Genomic DNA, 22,946 nt, shown 5'->3' on the forward strand with positions numbered 1-22,946 from the left:
GTCCATTGGTTTCTTGCCTAGTTTTATGGCTCCTCAGCAGGGGGGGGGCAACTGCAGTTGATAGTAGAAGTGGTAGGGGTCGCAGATGTCCTTTTCCACAGAGAGTTAGAAAGACAATCACAAACATCCATGTTGTTGGTGGGATTCGAACCTGCAGCCTCTTGGCTGGAGAGCAGATATGCTAACCACTCAGCCAACCAGGTCGGCACATGGGATACTAAGGCAGTTAATACGAAGTCACCAGCATCTGCTTACTGGTAGCCTAGTCATGACAATACTTCACGCACAAACTTTGTTAGCTCACGGGGGGGGGGAGTCTGGAAAATTCTGATAAATACCTAGAACAAAAATGTTTTTTCATATAAAAATTTTTTCCTAATTTTCATACAAAAAATGTTTTTCTTCAGAAAATATCTTTTGTTTTAGGATATATAAGAAGACAAAATTAATTTTTGTTCTAGGTGTTTGTTAGTACTTCTTGACCACCCCCCTGACTGATACACTTGATATAGGATTAAACAATAATGTAATTTTGTGGTAAGTAGAATTTACTTGAGAAGGTGAAGATGTGCAGTTTATAGATTTGTGGAATGAATATGATGGTGGAATAAACTTTTATTCGCTTGATGGATTGTGTTTAAATAGTTTGCAGTTAGGTGTATGATGAAAGTGTTGCTCAGTGAGAGGTGCAAAATCAGAGAAACTAGCAGTCATATCTAATCACCCCTGAGGAAAATGAATCTGAGTACAGAAATAATAATGCAATGTCAAGTGCAGTTGTTAAATCTGAATGGGTTGGTAATTACATCACACAAGTGTAATTGTTGACTCAAGGAGATGTCGATATGCATATTTGGCCAAACATTATTGACTTTTGAAAACTTTGAAGCTTTTGAAAGAAGATGATATAGTTATAGAGATAGAATATAAAAGATATGTATGTTCAGGGAGGATAGAGAGAAGAGGAGGAATATTAGTGATGATATCCCAAAAAAATACCACCAATAAAAATAAATGTTGAGGATTTTAGGACTGAGTGAGATGGTTCACTTGAAGCTATATGGTGGGAGATAGATGCTAACAGCACAAAATACATTGGTTGCTGATATAAACTGTGAAGATACACAGAAAGAAGCAAATGTCATGCATTGGCAGATTAGACTGAGTACAGGCCAAGCAATTATTATGACAGATTTAACTATGGCAACATAAACTGTAGGGAGGAGAGGATGCACAGAAGATGGAAATGAAATCTAGATTGATGATCCATAACCAAAGTAGCCACCTGCTCGGCCTCTGATTGGAGAAAGTGACTATGTAGTCTTGTTAAGTTAAACATGTGGAATTCTCAGTTAAGAAGGGTATGTGTATGTGTGGAACTACAAAACAGGTGATTATGACCACTTTAGGAGGCAGCTTGGAGCAGTGCCAAGGCATAAGAAGCTGCAGTGCAAGAATGGCAATAGTGCAATGGAAATGGTCAGAGGTTGTTTAAGTGAAGTGGTATCAGAGTGAATACAGATGGACAGGAGAATAAAACAAGTGTGAGGTTCCAAGGTGTGAAAAGAGGGACAACATCGTTTTCCATTATTTTAAATTAAAGATGCCAAGAAATTATATTCTTGGTTTCATCCTTTATCTAAGTGTAAGCAAACAAAGTTTGCATGTGAAGTAACTTCACAACTGGCCAACTCATATACAGAGGCTAATGACTTAACATTACTTGCACCTTAATATTCCATAACGCAAAGCACATATCCTTACGGATATGTATAATGCTATGCATCATGGGAAGGATCACTACCCAGACCAGTTTCAACCTGTTGTTTGCTGATGATGCAAAGCTGAGAAGCACAATAGTTAATTAAGGTAATGTAGATGTTCTACAGGATAATTTAAATAAACTGGCAGCTTGGATAAAAAAATACTGCTTGTCAGTTTAATGTGACAAGATGTAAGGTTATGAACTTTGGAATGAAAATATTACATACTGCATATTACACTAATGGCTGAAAATCAGTTCTCTCAAGGCATATGGCAAAAGCTGGCAATACAGCTCAAAGAATTACTTGGATGCTGAAGAATTCATTGACAAGTAGGGAGGTTATTATTTCTCTTTATAAAGTTGTAATATGGCTCCCACATCTTGACTACTGTGTACAGTTTGATCATTTGGTTTCTTGGGGATGACGAAGTGGTGGAAAAGATCCACGGATATTGCATTCCAGGACTTGTCACCAATATGGTGACAAGTCTGGAATGCTCCCTTTGAGGATGGATTGAAGGTGTGTGGTTTGTAAAGTTTAGTTAACAGTTTGGGTAAGCATGGCAGAAACTTATAATTTATTAAAGAAGGGGGTATCTATAAGACTGATACAAAACATTTTCACTACATAATGAGTAAGAAAAGAACCTGGGAGAGACTCCTGGAAGTTATGTTAAGGAGTGATGGCCAGATTCTTTGCTTGGAGAGTGGCTAATGATTGGAATGCCAGAGGTAGTTGTGGTTGGTCTGACAGTATGTGAGTTTAAAGAGAAGTATGCTAGGTATTGTTTGAAGAATAGTTAGTGTGGTTTCTCATGATGAGTTTTCTGACTTCAGGAGATGCCGATGTAGTAGCAATAATAATAAGAAGAAGAATTCCGATAACTTTATAGCACTAAAGTGAAACCATCTAGGCTTTCTTCTTCAACTATTACATAACACACACACACACACACACACAAAGAGAGAGAGAGAGAAATACAAAATGTCAGTTTACCAATACAGGTCTTTTCATCAGGAGATGGCATCAACCCACCAGTACAATGACAACTATAGAAGCCTTGAAAATTACTGCACTTACCGCCATTGCAAATATTGGATGTTTCTTTGCACTCATCAATATCTGAAAAATGGACATAAGAATATAATTTAAGTATTCAAATATCAAAGACATTAAAATAAATACATATTTGCTAAACATATAATAAAATTACTTATTAAAACTGCTTTTAGCATATAATGAAATGGGAAATTATTTTTTTATATATAATGAAATGGGAAGTTATTTCAAGTATCTTTGAAAAACAAAAGAGAAACTTCATATTCATGAATGATTATTTAGATATGGAAGGTAACACATAGGTTGAAATAATTACATAGTGTCTAAGAAAGTACAAGATGATAATGGATCTACACCCACAACACACTCAGGCAGCATTTCATTCACAACAATCCTCCATGCAAAGAACCTACTCCTCATTCCTCTGTTCACACTCTCCTTATACAGTTTCCAGTGATGGCCCCTTGTTCTACTCCCCCTCTTCCATTCTATGAAAAATTTCTTCCATGTCGACCCACTAACAGCCCCTGACTAGCTTATAAGTCACAATCATATCTTCCTCCTATTCACTAAACTCTGCAACTTACATTCTCTCAGCCTGTCCTCATACTTCACATTCCAAAGACCACTGACTACCTTTGTGAATATTCTCAGAACCCTTTCCAACATATCTTCGTCACCATGAAAACATAATGAAACGATGAGATCTAAAATGCTTGATCCTCGAGTGCCCTTCTTTACATGCTCCCTGAGATAGTTATCGCTCAAGAACTCGTGAATTTCAATTTCCTTATTCCCAAATGCTATCTCTGCATTCCAATCTATACTACCATAATTAAAATCACCCATAATAATTAACATTGATTTGTTCACTAATCCACATTGTTTATACATTTCTTCATCATCACCCTCTACATTCCTTGGCCTATAGCAACATCTAACTAAATACGTCTTCCTTTCAATCTCCATGTTACACTACACACTGTCTCATAACCATTGCCACTATTTTTCCACCTTTCATATCTACCTTATGTGGACTTAATTCCCCTGCTATCATCAGCAGCACTCCCACTCCCTTCCTGTCCCTTCTATCCTCATGAAAAATACTGTACTCTTCCATTTCTATTCCCGTTACGATATCATCTTCATTTAACCATGTTGTACTTATTCCAATGATTTGGAGGCTAATAAACTCAATTACTGAAACCATTTCATCTCCTTTATTCCTGATACACCTGGCAGTTGTAAACAAACACAGCAGTTCATTTTTAGGTCTATAGCCAGAGCCATGTGTTGGTTGTGATTTCCCCACCACATCTGCCCAATCACCTTTATCACCGCTTACCACATGTATCTGCTCAGTCTGAACTTCTCCAGTCACATCACAATATACTCCGTCTTCATACACACATTCACTCTCTCTATGCCATGTCTCCCTCTCCACCTCAGCTCTCCTCCCCCCCCCCGTTTCCCTGTTCCTATTGTATTCCCCTTCTTTTTTCCTCTTCTCACACTATTACTGTTTCCACTGAGAGGTGGAATGAGAGAGAGAGAGAGAGAGAGAGAGAGAGAGAGAGAGAGAGAAAGGGAATATACAAGGATGTGACATGTTAATGAACCATGAGGTTTTTTGAATCAGAGTAGGTAAAATGGCATATTGAGCAAAATGGAAAATAGCAAGAAAGAGTGCACATCTGTTAAGAAAGTATGTGTGTGAAACCAATGGCCAAAGAAAAGAGTGTGACTAACAGTACAGAACCATCCAAAACTGATGGTGAAAAGAGTTGGTGAAAACAAGGTAAAAGATGAAGCACATGCAGAGTGAAATGAAGAGAACTGTAAATATGTAGAGAAGAATAAAGAAGAATACTTTGAATGATTGCCTCAGGAAAGAGAGAACAAATGACTCATGACTAGCATTGAATGGGGGATTCAATTATTACAGATGTGCTGAATGAGACTATGCAGAAGGTTTTGTTTTCTTGGAGGTATAATGAGTGCTGATTGCGGCATTGGAGAAGAGAGGTGAATGAGAAAAAGGGTTGGTAAGTAGTAGTAAAAATGAATGACTTCGTTAGACACAAGGAAAAAGTAAAAATGGATATCAGGAGGTTGTCGTGAAGGTATAAAAGATAATAGTGTGGTAGACAAAGTATTCAATGAGAGTGATGAGCAAAGGTGGAGAGCAAGATCATAAATGACATGTCAGCAGAAATGTATGAAGAGAAAAGTATGCATTTTAAGAGTGTGTTGGGATAGGTTTCCAGGACAAAGAGAACTATATAATGGTGATGCACGGCATTTGAATAGCTTTGGTGTGAGTCATCAGTAAGCTACTGCTGGAAAGAAGAGTAATGACTGCAGAGAGAGAGAGAGAGATCAGAAAAGAATGAGATAGCCTGGGAAGTGGAGAAAAGGAACATATGCATCTGGAGAAGGTTCTGGGATTGTTAATGAGTGAAAGGAATAGAAGAGTCATACTGATAATGCATCTAAGAAGTAGTATCAGTAAAAGTTTTATAGATCCATAAATGAAACATTATGTTTATGAACTAGAAATCTTAGGATTAAGGGGAAAGATACTGTTGAATCAAATAAGTTTGTTTGCCAAAAATTATTGGAATAAGTGAGATGTCATTGGATGAGAATGATGACATCCTGCCAGGAATAAAGATAGAAAGATATGATGTTTTTCATGAAGATAGAACATGCGAAAAAGGAGAAGTGAAGTGCATTTGATGCTATAAAAAAGAGTTATATCTATCATCATCATCATCATCATCAAATTCCTGCCATGTACCCTCAAGGGGTGTACAGGATATGACAGTACTACATGAAAAAATTACATCATTACTAACTTCCTATCTACAATTTTCCTCCAAATCAGTCTGTTACTTGTCAAGACTCCAACATTATCAGATCTTATATTTCTATCGTCTAAGGCACTTTGTACCGTATCAATCCACCTATATCTTGGTCTTCCTCTGGGTCGTTTTCCTGTCAACCTGGCAGAGAACACTTGTTTTGCTAATCTTTCCTCTCCCATTCTATTTAAGTGACCATACCATCTGAGATTAGCTCTGCTAACGCATTCCTGGATGCTGACAATGTCAAGTTCTTTCCTAATATCCTCATTTTTAATATGATATTGCCATTGATGCCATCTGTTCACGCCTCTAATCGTTCTCAGGACTCTCATATCTGCGGTCTCTAGTCTTTGGTCAAGTGTTTTACTTCTGACCCAGCTCTCAGATCCATAAGTTAAAATTGGTTTGAACACAGTCTTGTATACAGCTAATTTAGTGTTCCGACTAATTTCTTTCTTATTCCATATGAATTTATTCAATTGACTTCCCACGATACCAGCTTTGCTGATTCTGTTGTCTATTTCTATATTTAGTTTACCATCTTCAGTAAAAATTGTGCCTAAGTAGCTGAAATGTTTTACTTGTTCCAGAGGTTCTCCATTCACAACACAGTTGACATTTTCAATGATTCTGCCTATTTTCATTGTCTTTGTCTTTTTAATGCTGACCTTCATACCATATCTATTACAACAGCTATTCAATTTAGTCAGAGAATCTTGCAGACTTGTAGCGGATTTATTTAGAAGTATAACATCATCCGCATAAAGCAAAGAGCTGACATTAAGAGTTATATCTATGCAAGGTAAATATGCAAAATGAAATAAGTAACATTAATGGTGAGTCAGTATGGTATGAGACAGAGAATAGAATGACATACTTAAATGTTGCTATAAACTTGGCGTTGCAGAGGGTAGTGACTATGAAATATATAAGCAAATTAGCCAAACAAAAAGGAAAGGAGTGATCAGTATAAGTAATTTTATTATGATTACTATTACCCCAAGATTATTATCCCATGAAGTCAAAGACTCAACTAGGAGGTTCTTTCATCATACACACAGCTCATCATACCGTGCCTTACACAAACTCAAATTCTCTGCAGATACCACACTCTTAAGCATGGTATTCCAATCATTCACAACTCTGCATGCAAAAAACCTGCTTCTCACTCCCCTGCTCACACCCTCCTTATACAGCTTCCAGCAATGTCCTCTGATTCTCTCCTGATCTCCCATTGTTTGCTGTAAAACCTCTCCAACATTGATCCTATAACAATCCCTTACTAGCTTGTAGGTCTCTATCATATCATATCTCTTCCTCTTATCTCTTAGACTCTGTAAATTGTATCTTCTGAACCTTTCCTCATATTCGACATTCCAAAGATCAGAAACCACCTTAGTAAGTCATCTCTGGACCCTTTCCAACATCTCTTCATTCTTTTGAAAACCAGGTGATTAAATCTGTGCAAAGAAGTCCATGTGCAGCCTAATCAAAGCCTTACAGGAACAAGAATCTCCCTACTTCTACAAGCCAGTGTCCTCAGCATCATTCCCAGAAGTCTTTGTGTTGTCCTCACAATTTTGACAATGTGTCCCCTAAATTTCAGATCCTTATCCAATATCACCTCAAGATCTCTCATTTCCTCCACCTCCAACAATATATCCTCACCAAACATAAATTCTACATCCCATCTTCGTTTCCCAAATTTTAAAACCTTACATTTTTCAACATTTAACTCATATCCCCATTTCCATGCCCATTCACTCGGTTTATTCAAGTCTTCTTGTAAGGCCATGACATATTCCCTACTCTTCATAGTTCATCCCAACTTAGCATCATCTGCAAACAACTGAATATCCCCATCCAAATCTTTGCCAATATCATTAACATACAGGTTAAACAGCAATGGCCCTAAAACAGACCCCTGATGAGCACCACTAGTACTTTCCTCTTCCTGGATACTGCTCCCCCGATACACAACTTGCTGATACCTATCAGAAAGCCAGTCTCTGAACCAATGCACAAATTTAATATCCAACACTATCCGATCTACTTTGACTATCAACTTATCATGCAGTAATCTATCAAAAGCCTTTGCAAAATCTAAGTACACTACAGTGTATCCATTTCCTCTGTCCAAGGAAGCCATCACCTTAGTGTAATAAGTAATAAGTAAGTAGATTACTAAAACATGACCTCTCTTTAGAAAATCCATGCTATCCATCAAAGATGGAATGCAACTCTACAGCATAATTACTGCAATCAACTGGGATCTGATTGGATATGATAAAGTCACAAAATACAGCACCCCACACCACAGAGGTCTCAGATCTTGAACTATCAGTACAGATGGGAAGGAAATCAGAGTGTTCTGATCTGTATGCATTAAATAACTACATGCAGACAGATAATGAAGTGTAAGACTTCATTATTTGGCACGGTGGGAGGTTACACGATGAAGTGAAGAACTGCCATTAGAGAATGCTGTTATGGAAAATGTTGTCAACATTCATGACAACAGCTTGCATAATCTCTTTAAAATGCATACCAAAGGGATGTCTGGCAGTCTGACATGGGAGATGTTGAGTCTCCCAACACAAAGAAAAGATACTAGTTCATGGAGGATGCCCTGAAAGAGACCATTTTCAGGGCATAGTTAATGGACAACTATTTCCATCTAAGTGATAGAGCTGGTTCATTTGCTTCAACATAAAGGTATTGAGTGGGTAATGTTCAAAAGGCACCAGCAGCTATCCATACACCCTGATGATGGATGGAATCCAACCATTGCAGGCTACTCTACCTTGTGGAACCATAGACTTGAGGCACATAATTCAAGGTGAGTTAGCTGATTGCATACAGAGGTAGTAGGATTTTTTTCTCCTGGAAACTCAAGTTTTTCATCCCACATACAGGCAAATTAGCTATAAAAAGAAAAACACACATGCAATTTACATATGAGAAATACTGTTGTTATTGATGGTAGTAGTGCCATTGTGTGTAGTTGGAGAATTAAGTAGTAGGAAAGATGGCAAGATGTGTGTAGTGGAGTGGAGTAGAGTGCCCTCCCTTGGAAGTGTCACATAATTTTTTTTTAACATAGTTTATTATCTTTCAAAGAAATTACATGAGTGTAGAGTACATTTTGTTACATGTTACTAAAATTATTATGATTAGGACAATGTAATACTATAATTAATGTTAAAATTAATTGTAATCCTGACAAAAACAATTTACAGTTAATTTTACATATAAACAGTTAAACAGCTATTTTTGCATTTTGTCATTTACATTTTAATTTTACAATTCATTTTTTATTCACATTTCACATTAACAATTACTTTTTTTATTAACATTCTATATGCATTCATTTCACTTTTCACAATAATAATTTAAATAAATAAAAAATAAATAAATAAATAAAATAAAAAATCTACAGCAGCTTCAATGAACAATGAGACTTTACAATTTTACAACTTTAATAATATTTATATATTTTTTTTCAATGTAATAAATTATTTATTCATCTGTTTTTTTTTTTTTTTTCCTGTTGATCTCGGATGAGATGTAATGTCTCAGCTTGCATAAAAGCTTATCAGAGGATGACACCGGTTAGATTTTTTTTTTTTTTTTTTTGATTGCTGTGTTGGAAGGAGGCTGATGTTTGGCAGGTCAAATGAATGATCTGAAAGTCTGATCAAAGTGAAATTGCCGATATATTCTGGTGTTATTGCATCTGTCTTGATGGTTCACATTCCTTTTTTATTGTGGTCTTCTTTTTTGAACTAATTAGGAGACTTTTTTTTTTTTTAAACTGTGGCAGCCTTTCTATGTCTTCTGAGCTTTTAATTTGAATCGGCTTTGAAGTTTGTGACTTTCTCAAGAATATCTTGGCATCTCTGATCCACAAAAATTGGTAATTTTTTTCTGTTTTTGCTTTTCTTGCTTGGTACAACAGATTCTGGTTGAATTATGTTAAATATTCAGATAGGAAGATTGGTATATTGTCTTGCAATGCATTCAAGTCCTTGGCAACTGGTTTATTTCTGTCTGCTGGCTTTTATGAGATTGTCTCTTGTGGACTTGCTTATAAGACGAACTATGACTGGTGCAGAATGTGGCAAGCATTGTTTTTTTCTCTTCCTAGGAATCCAATTTACGGTCTGAATGTCGTTAAGCTGTAGGGGGATATCAATTGTATGGCCAAATTTTAAAACTACGTCTCTGAGGTTTTTCTGTAGGTGCTGTTTCAGGAAGACCATTTATGACAAGATCTTCTTTATGTTGTTGCTGATTTAAGCATTCGTATTGTAGTTTTAGAGAATGAAGTTCATGACAGAGTTTGGATGTCTCTTTCATCAAATTGTGTTGCCTGTCATTCAGTGCATTAATGCTGATTTTAACGTCTTTTACCATTTGCAACACTTCTATCACTGCTAAATTATTATGTTTGACCAAATAACAAACTAATAACAAAAAAACTTCGCATCCGCTAGATTTTTTTGTTATTAGTTCGTTCTGTTTGTCAAGGAGTTCTTGTACGAGATCTACTAAGCTGGCTTTCATAGTCTCTAGACAGTTTTCTAGAAGTATATTTAAAGAGTTGAAATTATAGGACTCACCTGTATTTTTTTGTCTGTTCAGTTTGTCGTCTGATTTTGATTGCGGTATAATTGGCTCTGTTGTAGGCGACTTAGGTGCATTTCTTTGTTCTTCCTGCAGAGTAGGCACTTCCATTCCTTGCGTGTTGCATTGGATTTACGTTGCCAGATTTCTGAAAAGCCAGCACATTTTAATAATAATATATCCTGTACGAAATGCAGAATCCTACTGCATTTCGTACAGGATATATTATTTCCGTCAGACGATAAATCCTCCAGGCAACTGATACACTTCATGACTCACCTTTCTTCCCTTGAGCAACTATGGTGTGATTGTAAAGATGGTGACGTCCTTTGTTCTTTGCTCGTTGTTGACCATGGCCTCTCTGTTCACTTTTCAACACTTCAAAATTTGGTTTCTTCTTAGCCGATTTCTGTGAATTTTATATCACTGTCTTCGGCGTGACAAGTAGAGTTGCTTGGAACACTTTCCCATTATAAACAGGAGTTGGAATCACTTTAAAACTATAAAAAACGGGAGTACCGATATCCCCGTGCACCCGTTCGTATGCCTACACAGTGCCCCATAATGATAATAATCATCATCCAGCTTTGAACAAACAAGCGCATGATAAAGGTGAAGCAATGAAGATTGATCTGCACGTCATTCAGCATATAAGACAGTGCAAATGAGATTCAATGCTGTCTAGCTCTTTTATTTTAGATAATGAATTTGTGCAAGGAATGTAAATTTTCTGTTAAAGTTTAGTCCTAAGAACTTGGCTTCTGTTACTACTATTAATACTGAAATAATACTAATTCCATATTAACTTAGGATCTAGATGAAGTATGCAGTTTTGACAGAAGTGTATTTCAACACAAGTGTATATGTAATTATTATTGTTATTATTAATATTATCCAGGCCTCCATGGAGTCAAAAGACTCATAGTGGGAGGCAATTTTTAGGAAACACAAAGTTTATCATACCACTCCTTGAACCAATTGACCATTCCCACTCCAACCACTCTCTCAGGCAATGCATTCCAATATTCAACCACCCTCCATGCAAAGAAACCACTCCTCACCCTCTTGCACACAGCCTCCTTTCGTAACTTCCAGGGATGGCCCCTTATCATTGCTCGTTCCCGCCGTTCCACCAAGTGAAAGAACTCTCCAATACCTACCCTTTAACTGCCTCTCAACAGTTTAAAAGTCTCGAGCATATGACCTCTCCTTCTTCTATCCACCAAACAATGCACTACACATTCCCTCACTTAATCCACATAACTCATATTGCACAGTCCTGAAACCATCTCTGTTATCCACCTCTGTATCCTTTTCACAGTCCGTTTATCCCCTTCAAATCCTGTGGACCAAATCTGAGAATAATAATCTAAGAGTGGTCTGATCAGGGTCTTATAAAACGGAATGATAACTCTTTTATCTCTGCAGGTCAGTGTCTTTCTCAGTATTGCAGCAATCGTCTGAGTTACCTTCACCACCTTTGCAATATGCTCCCTGAATTTCAGTTTTCTATCAATCATCACCCCCAGATCTCTTGTCTCCCCTACTTCCTCCAGTACAGCTCCTCCAATCAAGTATGCATCCTCCCATCAATGTGTCCCAAACCTCAAGACTTGACATTTTGCTGAATTGAACCAACATCCCCATTCATTTGCCCATCTGTCTAGTTTATTCAAATCCACTTTCAGGGCTTCCACATCTGCACTATTCTGGATAACCCTTCCCAGCTTCACATCATTCACAAACAACTGAATGTCCCCTTGCAATCCATTGACAATATCATTGAATCCTGTACTGAGTCCTGTGGAACTCCACTGTAACCTTCTGCTTCCTTGATATTGCCCCACCATATACAACTCTCTGATACCTATCAGTCATTCTGAATCCATTTGACTAACCTGACATTTAAACCCATGTGCTGCAACTTAAATATCAGCTTATCATGTGGCACCCTGTCAAATGCCTTTACAAAATCCAAAAAAAATGGCAGTATATGCCTTTCCCCCATCAACTGCTCTTGTCACTTTATTATAAAAGGCAATCATATTACTAAAGCAAGAGATCCCTTTAACAAATCCATGTTGATTTTCACAGATAACATTGCCCTCATCTGCCCAACACTGTATATAGTACCTCACTAATTTCTCCAAGACCATAACAACTACTGATGACACACAAACAGGCCTAACACTTCCAGTCAGCTATCACCCTTATGCAGCGGCACTATCTTACCTTCCTTCCATTCCCTGGGTACCTTTTCCGCAGCCAGACTTTTATTGAAAAGCCAGGTCAACGGAGCTGTCAGTTCTTTAGCACATTCCCTCAAAACCCGTGGTGAAATACCATCCAGTCCAACAGCTTTACTGGTATCCAGAGTACTGAGTATTTGGAACACACTCTCCTCTTGTACCTCTAAACCTTGAACCTGCCTTATCCCTCTAGTATTAAAACCTCCTCCAAGATGAAATACTCCAATAAAGTGCTCATTGAAAAACTCCACTATGTCCTCTGCATCAGTTACTCTATTCCCATTTTTATCCACAATCGTTTCTCTGCTTACTGGCCACATAGCTAAAAAAATTCCCTAGGATTTTCTTTGGATCTTAGTGCCAATCTGATCTCATATTCCAGTTTTGCCTTCCTCACCATTCTGGTCACTCTACTGGCCTGCGTCTTATATTCTTCGTGTGTCTGTCCTCTGCCCCCTCTTCTTATATATCTTCCATAATCTCTTTTTAAACTGCAGTTCCTGTTTGATATCGTTTGTCATCCACTTTACACCGAATTGTGTCCGCTTCTTCACCCGTGGAATACAGCTTACTATTGCTGCTAACAAATATTCTTTCACAATTTCCCAAGCACTAGTGATATCCTCGCCTTCCAATTCTGCCTTCCATGGAACTGCCCCTAGTTGATACCTAAGACTAATATAATCATCTGCCTTATAATTCCACATACATTCCCTTTTCTTTGATACACCTGCATGTCTGTTCATCTTCCAAGTCAAAACTGCATGGTCTCTCTCCAACTGGTGGGAGAGATGTCATCTCGCTTATTATCAGCTTTTCTGATGCTATGACCAAATCCAAAATTCTTGAATCTCTTGTTCCCTCTATTACATGCTTGAAGACATTTGTCCTTCAAGAATTCCAAAAATTCTATCCCCATCTTACTACTTGCATTTTCCTCTTCCCAACTTATAATGACGTAGTTAAAATCTCCCATAATAATCACTCTTCTTGCACTCGCCAAGCTCAACTGCCTAAACATCTCCTGGTCCACACCCTCTGTGCTCCCTGGTTTATAGCAACACCCCACTAAATATTCTGTCTTGGCCACTTCTACCTCACACCATATGCTTTCAAAACCATTTGTGTCACTGCCTTCCAAAGCCTCCACTCTTAGAGGACATAAGTCATCACTTATAAGTAGTACTCAATCACCACGTTTTTCCTTTCCTATCCTGCCCTTTCCTTGTCTATCTAGCCCTGAAACCTTCTCTGTTATCTGCCTCTGTAGCCTTTCCATAGTCAATTTATCCCCTTCAAATCCTGGGGAACAAATTTGAGAACAATAGTCTAAGTGTGGTCTGATCAAGGGATGAAGAGGAAGTTTCACAGGTTTGGATCAATGTTGACATTTGAATTATATCTTGTGGATGTAACTTCATGTATAAGACAGTTCTTGCATTTGCAAGTAGATGACTCACAATAATAGAAACTAGGAAGTGGTCGTGGCAAGTAAAAGATAATAGTTTTGTTGGAAAAGTTGTTAGCATGTTGCCCAGATATCACAATAGTGAACTAAGAAGGAGAGCAGTGATAATGAATAGTAAGATGGCTGAGTTGTGTAAGGCAAAGTGGGGTCAATTTGTAAATCTATGGAGTAAATATGAAGGAAAGTTGGAATGGTTTAAAGTTTATGGATTGCATTTGAATAGGTTTGGTGTTGGGCATTTAGAAAAGCTATGTACCTGCACCAACATTCTCTATTCTAGTTGCTGTACCACACCTCTCTCTCTTCGGTCTGATCACTCCTGTTTCCCTGATCCTGATTCTGCTTTCTATTCTTACCTGCCTCATCCTCACCTTTATGCATTCTATCACCTTATGCTACTACAACCACATCTTCAACCTCATATCTATCTTCCTACTGTTGTAAAGTAGGATAGCACAGCTAAATGGGTTGTACCACAGTAGGAAGATAGATATGAAGTTGAAGATGTGGCTGCAGCAGCACAAGGTGATTGAATGCATAAAGGTGAGGATGAAACAGGTAAGAATAGAAATCAGAGTCGGGAAACAGGAATGATCAGACCGAAGAGAGAGGTGTGGTATAGCAACTAGAATAGAGAATGTTGGTGCAGGTATAATAGCCTCAAAGACACAGGGATTGTTATGTTTGTGCACAAATGCAAGGAGTATTCAAAACAAGAGAGCTGAGTGTGTTGCATTGATTCAGTCAGTATTCCCAAAGATAACTGGTATAAGTAAAAGTTAGTTGTCTCAGGAGGATGTGATGTCAGGAATAGAAATGGAAAGGAGAGTTCAACTGCACACTACACAGATTTTGAATCTGTTTGGTGTGGAGTTGAAATTAACAAGTTAGTATATCTGATAGAATGCTGTTATAGGCCAGGGAATGTAGAAAATCTGTATTTTCTACATTCCTTGTTTAGGCAAATTGGTCGGTCATGTAAAAAGAAGGCGATCCAGGATGGGAGACTTTAATTACAGGAATATACAATGGAAGAAGGAGATAATGTATGGGAACAAGGAGAGCGAGTTTGTAGAATTTCTGAGAGATAAATATCTTAAGAGATAAATATCTTAAATATCTTATCATGTGACTGAAGTACTAGAGGCTTTAATGTTTTAGATTATTATTATTATTATTATTCACTGAAATTTGGCAAGGGGAATCCAAATTTTGAGTGTCCTGAAAATTGAACAGAGCTCACGGCAGTCACTAACAAGCACAGAACAAAGGACGTCGCCATCTTTACAGTTTCTCAAGAGAAGAAAGGTGAGTCATGAAGTGCAACAAGTGCCTGAAGGATTTATCATCAAATGGAAGTCATATAACCTGCAGGAAATGCCTTAGGAATCTTCACTTTACATGTTCTAGAATTTCAGAAACAACATTACAATGCAAATCCAATGCCAAACGAGAGAAATGGAAGTGCATATACTGAAGAGAGAACAAAGAAATGCCACCACGCAACTGATTATACCGGAGGCAGAATCTAACGATAAACTGAACAGACAAAAAAATACTGGTGGGTCTTATAATTTGAATGCCATAAATTTATTACTAGAAAAAGGTTTAGATAATATAAAAGCCAGCTTAGTAGATCTTGTCAAGAACTCTTTGAACAAACAGAATAAACAAATAACAAAAAAGATTAGCGAATATGAAGAGCATGTTAAATATAATAACTCAACAGTCGAAGAAGTCTTAGAAATGGAAAAAGACATTAAAATCAGCATTAAAGTACTAATTGACAGGCAACACAAATTGATGAAAGACACATCCAAACTCCGTCAAGAACTCAATTCCCTAAAACTACAATATACAAACTTTTAAATCAACAACAACAACATAAAGAAGATTTTGTCATAAACAGTCTTCCAGAAACTGCATCCACAGAAAATCTCAGACTCAGTTTTAAAGTCAGGCTATGCAATTGACACCCCCCCCCCCTACAGCATAATGATATTCAGACCATAAATTGGATTCCCAGGAAGAACAAAAAAACATGGTTTGCCACGACCCGCACCAGTCATAGTTCATCTGACAAGCAAGTGCACAAGAGACAATCTCATAAAAGCCAGCAGACTGAAAAAACCAGTAGTCAAGGATTTAAATGCATCACAAGACAATACACCAATCTTTCTGAGTATTTAACACTATTCAATCAGAATTTGTTGTACCAAGCAAGAAAAGCAAAAACAGAAAAAAATCATCAACTTTTGTGGATCAAAGACGTCAAGATATTCTTGAGAAAGTCACAAACTTCAAAGTCTATACAAATAAAAAGCTGGAAGACATAGATAGGCTGCCAGTCCACAAAACAAGTCCACACAAAAGACTCCAAATTAGTTCAAAACGAAGACCTGAAAGCAACAAAAATGAATGTGAACTATCAGACAGATGTAATTACATCTATCAGATAGATGTAATTAAGGTAGGTCTGACTCACTTGATGCATGGAAACAACACAGAGTACAGGAAGGGGAGGATTCTCAATCTTGCATATTAACATCAGAAGTATCCGAAAACATTGGTTATTGTCACAGGCTTATCTGAGGAATTACACCGGTGTTATTAATATATTTGTCCTAACAGAAGTATCCATAACTAATGACGAAGCAACTGCTTTCCAAATTCCAGGCTTCCAACAACACAGATCATGCTGCCAAACAAAAAAGAAGGGGTGGAATATTAATATTTATCGAACATAAATTAATAGCAAAGAAATGGCCTATCAGTTTGAGCATGCTGAAACCCTTTGTATTGAAATCAATAATACCACCAATAGACAGCATCCCATAATACTCAATGCCATTTACAGGCCACCAAACTTAAACATGATAAAATTCTTGCACTAACTCAATTGCTGGCTTTCATGCCAAGAAATATGCTCAATCGAATACCTTATGATAATCAGTGACATAAACATAAATATTGCAAACGAAAACCAGAACAACACCGTACAATACCTAGACACCCTATCCATGTATAACCTAATACCAACAATAACATCATGTTATTGTTGGTATTAGGTTATTATAGATTATTAGAGAAGAAACATTCAGAAATACTATCACTGCTTCCTGCCTATATCATATAAACATCCGAGCACCACCAAACAGTTACACTGCATCAGTCATAAAGTGCAAAGTAGCAGATCATTACTTCATGGCTCTAAACCTGCATACTAAGACAATATTCATGCAATGCCTCACAGATGAAGAGCAACACAAAACAATAATAGACAAAGAAATAGTCAACCACGAAATAAGAAAAACAGACTGGGAACACATGGCATCAGATTCAGCAGATATCTTATACAACAACAACAATAAATTCACACTGGAGGAAATATATAAGAAAGCTGCAAAGAAAGTCAGAATTCATTCAAGAACCCAAAATCCTTGGATAACACAAAACTTAATCCTAGAAATAGAAATACAGAAAGGACACTCTATCGAAAGAATTAAAGCAATATCCAAATAACACAGCTTTAAAAACTGAATATAAGATAACAAGGAACCACCTTACAACACAAATAAGAAATGCAAAAAGAAACTACTACAGAGACAAATTAACCTCTGCACAAAACAACGTGAAACAAACCTGGCATCTGATCAACAAGATGCTAGATTGTGCTCCCAACACCACCACCTCTGAAACCATAAAACACAGCTTCATGAAAGATGCAAAACCTATCCAACAACTAGCAAAGGACTTTAACCAATACTTTGCAGACTCCATCCAAGAACTGCACAGAAATATTCCCCCAATCGGATCGTACTAAAGAAACTCACAGCATATACAGAGAAATTTCATATTATCCCCAAAATACAATACGGTTTTCAGAAAAATAAGAGAACAACATCTATCTTGGAAGACTTTACAGACATAATTAATACCGCCTTAGACAAAAACAAAATTGCCATGGTAGTTTTTATTGATCTGACTAAAGCATTTGATACACTCACACATCAACCCTCATTAGAAAAGCTGAGCATTTTGGAATAGATGGGCCTCTGCACAGGTGGTTTACAAACTACCTTCAAAATAGAAAGCGTATCACACGTATTGGGTCAAACCAAAGTAGAGAGCTACCAGTAACCTGTGGAGTGCCACAGGGAGCTGTACTCTCCCCGACTCGATTCAACATTTACATGCACGATATTAATCAGCTACCTCTCATAGGTAAGATCTTCCAATATGCAGACGATACAGCTATAATATCCATCCATAATAACACAAGCATAGCCAAACAAATATGCAACATGACATAAATCTGCTCATAGACTGTCTCACTAAAATCTTCACACATCTAAACGCAGATAAGACAAAATTAATGATATCCAGAAATCCACTGACTTGACCAGTTGGCAACAAATATATTACTATTATTATCCAGGCCTCCATAGAGTCAAAAGCCTCATCGCGGGAGGTCCTTTTTAGGAAATACAAAGTCTACCATACCACTCCTTGAACCCATTAACCATCCCCAATCTAAACACTCTCTCAGGCAATGCATTCCAAGGTTCATCCACCCTTCACGCAAAGAAACCACTCCTCACCCTCTTGCGCACAGCCTCCTTTCGTAACTTCCAGGGATGGCCCCTTATCATTGCTCGTTCCCGCCGTTCCACCAAGTGAAAGAACTCTCCAATATCTACCCTTTAACTGCCTCTCAACAGTTTAAAAGTCTCGATCATATCACCTATCCTTCTTCTGTCCACCAAACTCTGCAGTCCACATTCCCTCAGTTGATCCTCATAACTCATATTGCACAGTCCTGAAACAATCAGCCTGAAACAAACAGCCCTGATCAGACCACAAAAGTGTGGTCTGATCAGGGCCTTATACAATGGAATGATAACTCTTATCTCTGCAGGTGAGCATCCTTCTCAGTATTGCAGCAATCCTCTGAGTTACTCTCACCACCTTTGCAATATGCTCCCTGAATTTCAGTTTTCTATCAATCATCACCCCCAGATCTCGTCTCCCCTACCTCCTCCAGTACAACTCATCCAATCGAGTACGCATCCTCCCATTGATGGATCCCAAACCTCAAGATTTTACATTTTGCTGAATTGAACCAACAGCCCCATTCATTTGCCTATCTGTCTAGTTTATTCAAATCCTCTTGCAGGGCTGCCACATCTGCACTATTACTGATAACCCTTCCCAACTTCACATCATCTGCAAACAACTGAAACAACTGAATATAACCATCCAACATCCACTCTCCAACATAGAAAACACACAGAACAGTAAAACCACTACAATCACTCAGGTTGAAACAATACGATACCTTGGAATTTACTTCAATGCAGATATGAACTGGAATAGCCACATAAACCATCTACACAACAAACTCCGAACAATAACTGGCAAACTCTGCAGGTTAAAAGACATATGAGAATCCGGAGTTATGCGGTTTCTTATATGTATGTATTCCCGTCCCGCTTCATGCCTCACCACTAGTCATATCTTTCAGGCGCCGGCCACATTCGCCAATGTCGCACATGCTGTGAACAAGCACTGACGTGTTTTGTGCGGTCTCCATTCATACACGATTTTTATAGTCTACAAACCTTGCGATTGTTTAATGTTATGTTCTTGATAATAATTTTATCACATAAAAAATAATAATGTCATCCAAAAGAAGCAAGTCTGATTCTTCTACAGCTAGCAAGAAAAGAAAAACATTGACTTTGGAAACAAAATTCAACATCATTAAGGATTTTGAAGGCAGAATGAAAATTTGTGAGCTAGCAAAGAAGTTCGATCTACAGGAATCCATAGTAAGAACAATCATAAAAGAAAGGTTTACAGATTTTGGAGGATAGATTCTAACGAGGAACGAATTGTAGCCACAAGGTAAGGAATAAAAAAAATCATTAGCTTCCTGTGAAGAAATTTTGCATGACAAGAAAAAGACATTATGCCGTCAGACAAATCTATTAGATTTTATGAAACCATCAACATCAAAATAACTTTCTTTTTTTTTATGTACGAAAAACTACAATTATGATTATATTTCTTAAAAAATATAGGTGTTTTTGTAAACCTCTGGTCCCAAATGTATGTTTGTATATATAAATTACATGCAAAATTATACTCCGAGTTACGCGAATTCGACTTATGCGCTTTTTGTTGGTCCCACCTAATGCGTAACTTTGGGGTTTTACTGTATGTATCTTATGTAATCAAATGCATGTAATGTATATATAATATGAAATAAAAAAAAATTATGATTATTATTTAAGCCTCCAAGGAGTCAAAAGACTCATCATGGGAGGTCCTTCCTAGAAAACACAAGTCTATCAAGACCCATCGTGGGAGGTCCCTCCTAGGAAACACAAAGTGTATCATACCATTCCTTAAACTCATTGACCATACTCGCTCTCACCACTCTATCCGGCAATGCTTCCACAATGCTTTCCACGATTTAACCATGCAAAGAAACCACTCCTCACCCTCTTGCTCACAGTTTCCTTTCATAACTTCCAGGGATCGCCCCTTTACATCACTCCTTCTCACTGTTCAACCAAATGAAAGAACTCTCCAGTGTCAACCCTGTAACCACCTCTCAACAGTTTAAAAGTCTCAATCATATCACCTCTCCTTCTTCTATCCACCAAACTCTGCAATCCACATTCCCTCAGACGATCCTCATAACTAACACTGTACAATCCTGAAACTGTCTTTGTTATCTGCCTTTGTATCCTTTCCACAGTTAATTTATCCCCTCCAAATCCTGTTGTATAAGATTCTGATCAAAGTCTTATACAACAGAATGATAACTCTTTTATCTCTGCAGGTCAGCATCCTTCTCATTATTGCAGCAATCCTCTGTGTTTTGGTCATAACCTCACAAGATGCAGTTGTTAATGAGATATTAATACTGCCACTGGTTGGTGAGAGTGATCATGAGGTACTTATTTGGTGAAACAAGAAAAGGTTACTGCCATAAAAAGATATATGTGGAAGTATAAAGCAGTGATTATGTGAAGTTCTGTAGTCAATTAGTATCAATAAATTGGGTAAATGAGATGTGCAGAAAATATATTGACAGTACATGGAAATTTATAAGGTAGCACTTTATCAGCATATACCATACTGGTGTAAAGGATGCTGTGCAATATAAATATATAGAAAGAAGGCAAGTATTTGGAAAATCAGAAGTGGAGGAATCAGTGTTGATTGGGTTAGATGTTAAAAAGGCTGTGGGGATGGATGACATATCACCACATATTCTTAAGAAATGTGCACAACAGTGAAAGCAAGTGAAGGTGGAGGAGGGATTGATGGTAAATGATCAAGAGATATATGAAGAATTATGTAAATGATGTTAATAAGCGAATTTACAATATATGGTTGTGTGAATGTAATGCTCTAGGGAATTAACGGCATGCTTGGAATACCTTCCTAACATGAGTCTTGCAACAGGACAAGTCCCAAAGGAAGGGAAAAATGGAAGAATTGTTCCACTTCATAAAGGAGAGGAGGAATGTGACTAAGGTTACAAATTATAGTAAATTATAGGCAATCTATGTGTCTGGAGTTGTTGTTAAGCATGTTAGAAAGGTTGGTGAGGATTAGGCATCAGAACTAGGTTGATCATATGAAGATAAGCATGAATTTGTTAGGGGAAGGTTATGCTTTAAACATGGTGATATACTACAACAAAGTGATGAATTCCCTGGATAAGAGAAATGTATATACAGTGGCACATGCTTGAATTTTCAAAAGCATTTGATATACTGCCAGATGACAAGCTGGTAATTAAACTAGTAATAATGAGCCCAGTCATGGAGCCCATGACTGGGCCCATTGTACATCTTTATCATATCATCCCTCTTCCTACTATCCACCAGACTCTGAAAATTACATCGTCTCAATGTTTCTTCATATTCAACATTCCAGAGATCAGAAACTAATTTGGTCAGTGGTCTCTGGACTCTCTCCAACATATGACAGCATTTCTGATATTTGTCAGACAGCCAATCTCCAATCTGATGCATTAGTCTAATATTCAACCCCATCCACTTAGTTTGACTATCAACTTATCATGTGGTAATCTATCAAAAGCCTTTGTAAAGTCTAAGCATAATTACTATTCATCCATCTCCCACATGCAATGCTGCTGTCACCTTATTGTAATAAGTAAGTAGATTAGAAAAAACATGACCTCCTTTTAGAAAATCCGTGCTGTCCATCAAAGTCTACCCAATTATGGATCCTGATTCTCACCAGCCTCTCAAAACATTAACCACAACACCTGAAACACAGATTGGCCTATAATTCAATACTTGGAAGAGATAAGGGATTCTGTCACCTCTTTGTGAATCAGTACAATCATGCCTTACTTCCACTCCTTTGGAACTTGACCCAATGTAAGACTAATATTAAACAAATATGTCAGGGTAGATGTTAAATCCTTGGCACATTCCTTCAAAATATGCAGTGATATATCAAGTCCCACAGCCAATATCAAGTTTGCTTAATTCCCCATATACCTCTTACACACCAACAGTCATTCTCTTCTTTTCCTCATACACTGCTCTCAAACTCTCTATGATGTCACATTTATAAGGATGAAAGACCTTTATGAGCTGCTCATTAAATGTCACAACTATATCCTTTGCAGCAGTAGTCCTTACACCATTTTCTCCAATCAGCATCACACCATAATTACTTTTATTTTTGCTGGCTACATATCAAAAGAACAGCATAGGATTTTTTTTTTCTTCATTAGCTAACTGCTGCTCTTACTGAACTTTTTCTAACCTTACCGACTGAGTTACCCTCTCTATTCTGTATATTCCTCATGAAATTGATTATTAAAACTCCACTTATGTTGTCTCCATAATGCCTTTTT

At 37.4% G+C, this 22,946-nt stretch overlaps 1 protein-coding gene across 1 annotated transcript in view; it reads right to left on the reverse strand.

The window, feature by feature from the left end:
- Nucleotides 1-22,946, reverse strand: part of LOC150100631 (fibrillin-1-like) — a 1,594,375-nt gene that overhangs the window by 828,323 nt on the left and 743,106 nt on the right. The window contains exon 29 of the mRNA XM_090401848.1: nt 2,763-2,888. Within this exon, the coding sequence (XP_090257974.1) occupies nt 2,763-2,888 (126 nt within the window). The remainder of the gene's footprint in view (nt 1-2,762; nt 2,889-22,946) is intronic.

This window comes from Typopeltis vanoorti, chromosome 12, assembly GCF_054136105.1.
Source record: "Typopeltis vanoorti isolate ZY-2024b chromosome 12, IOZ_Tvanoo_1.0, whole genome shotgun sequence".
Taxonomy (NCBI): Eukaryota; Metazoa; Arthropoda; class Arachnida; order Uropygi; family Thelyphonidae; genus Typopeltis; species Typopeltis vanoorti.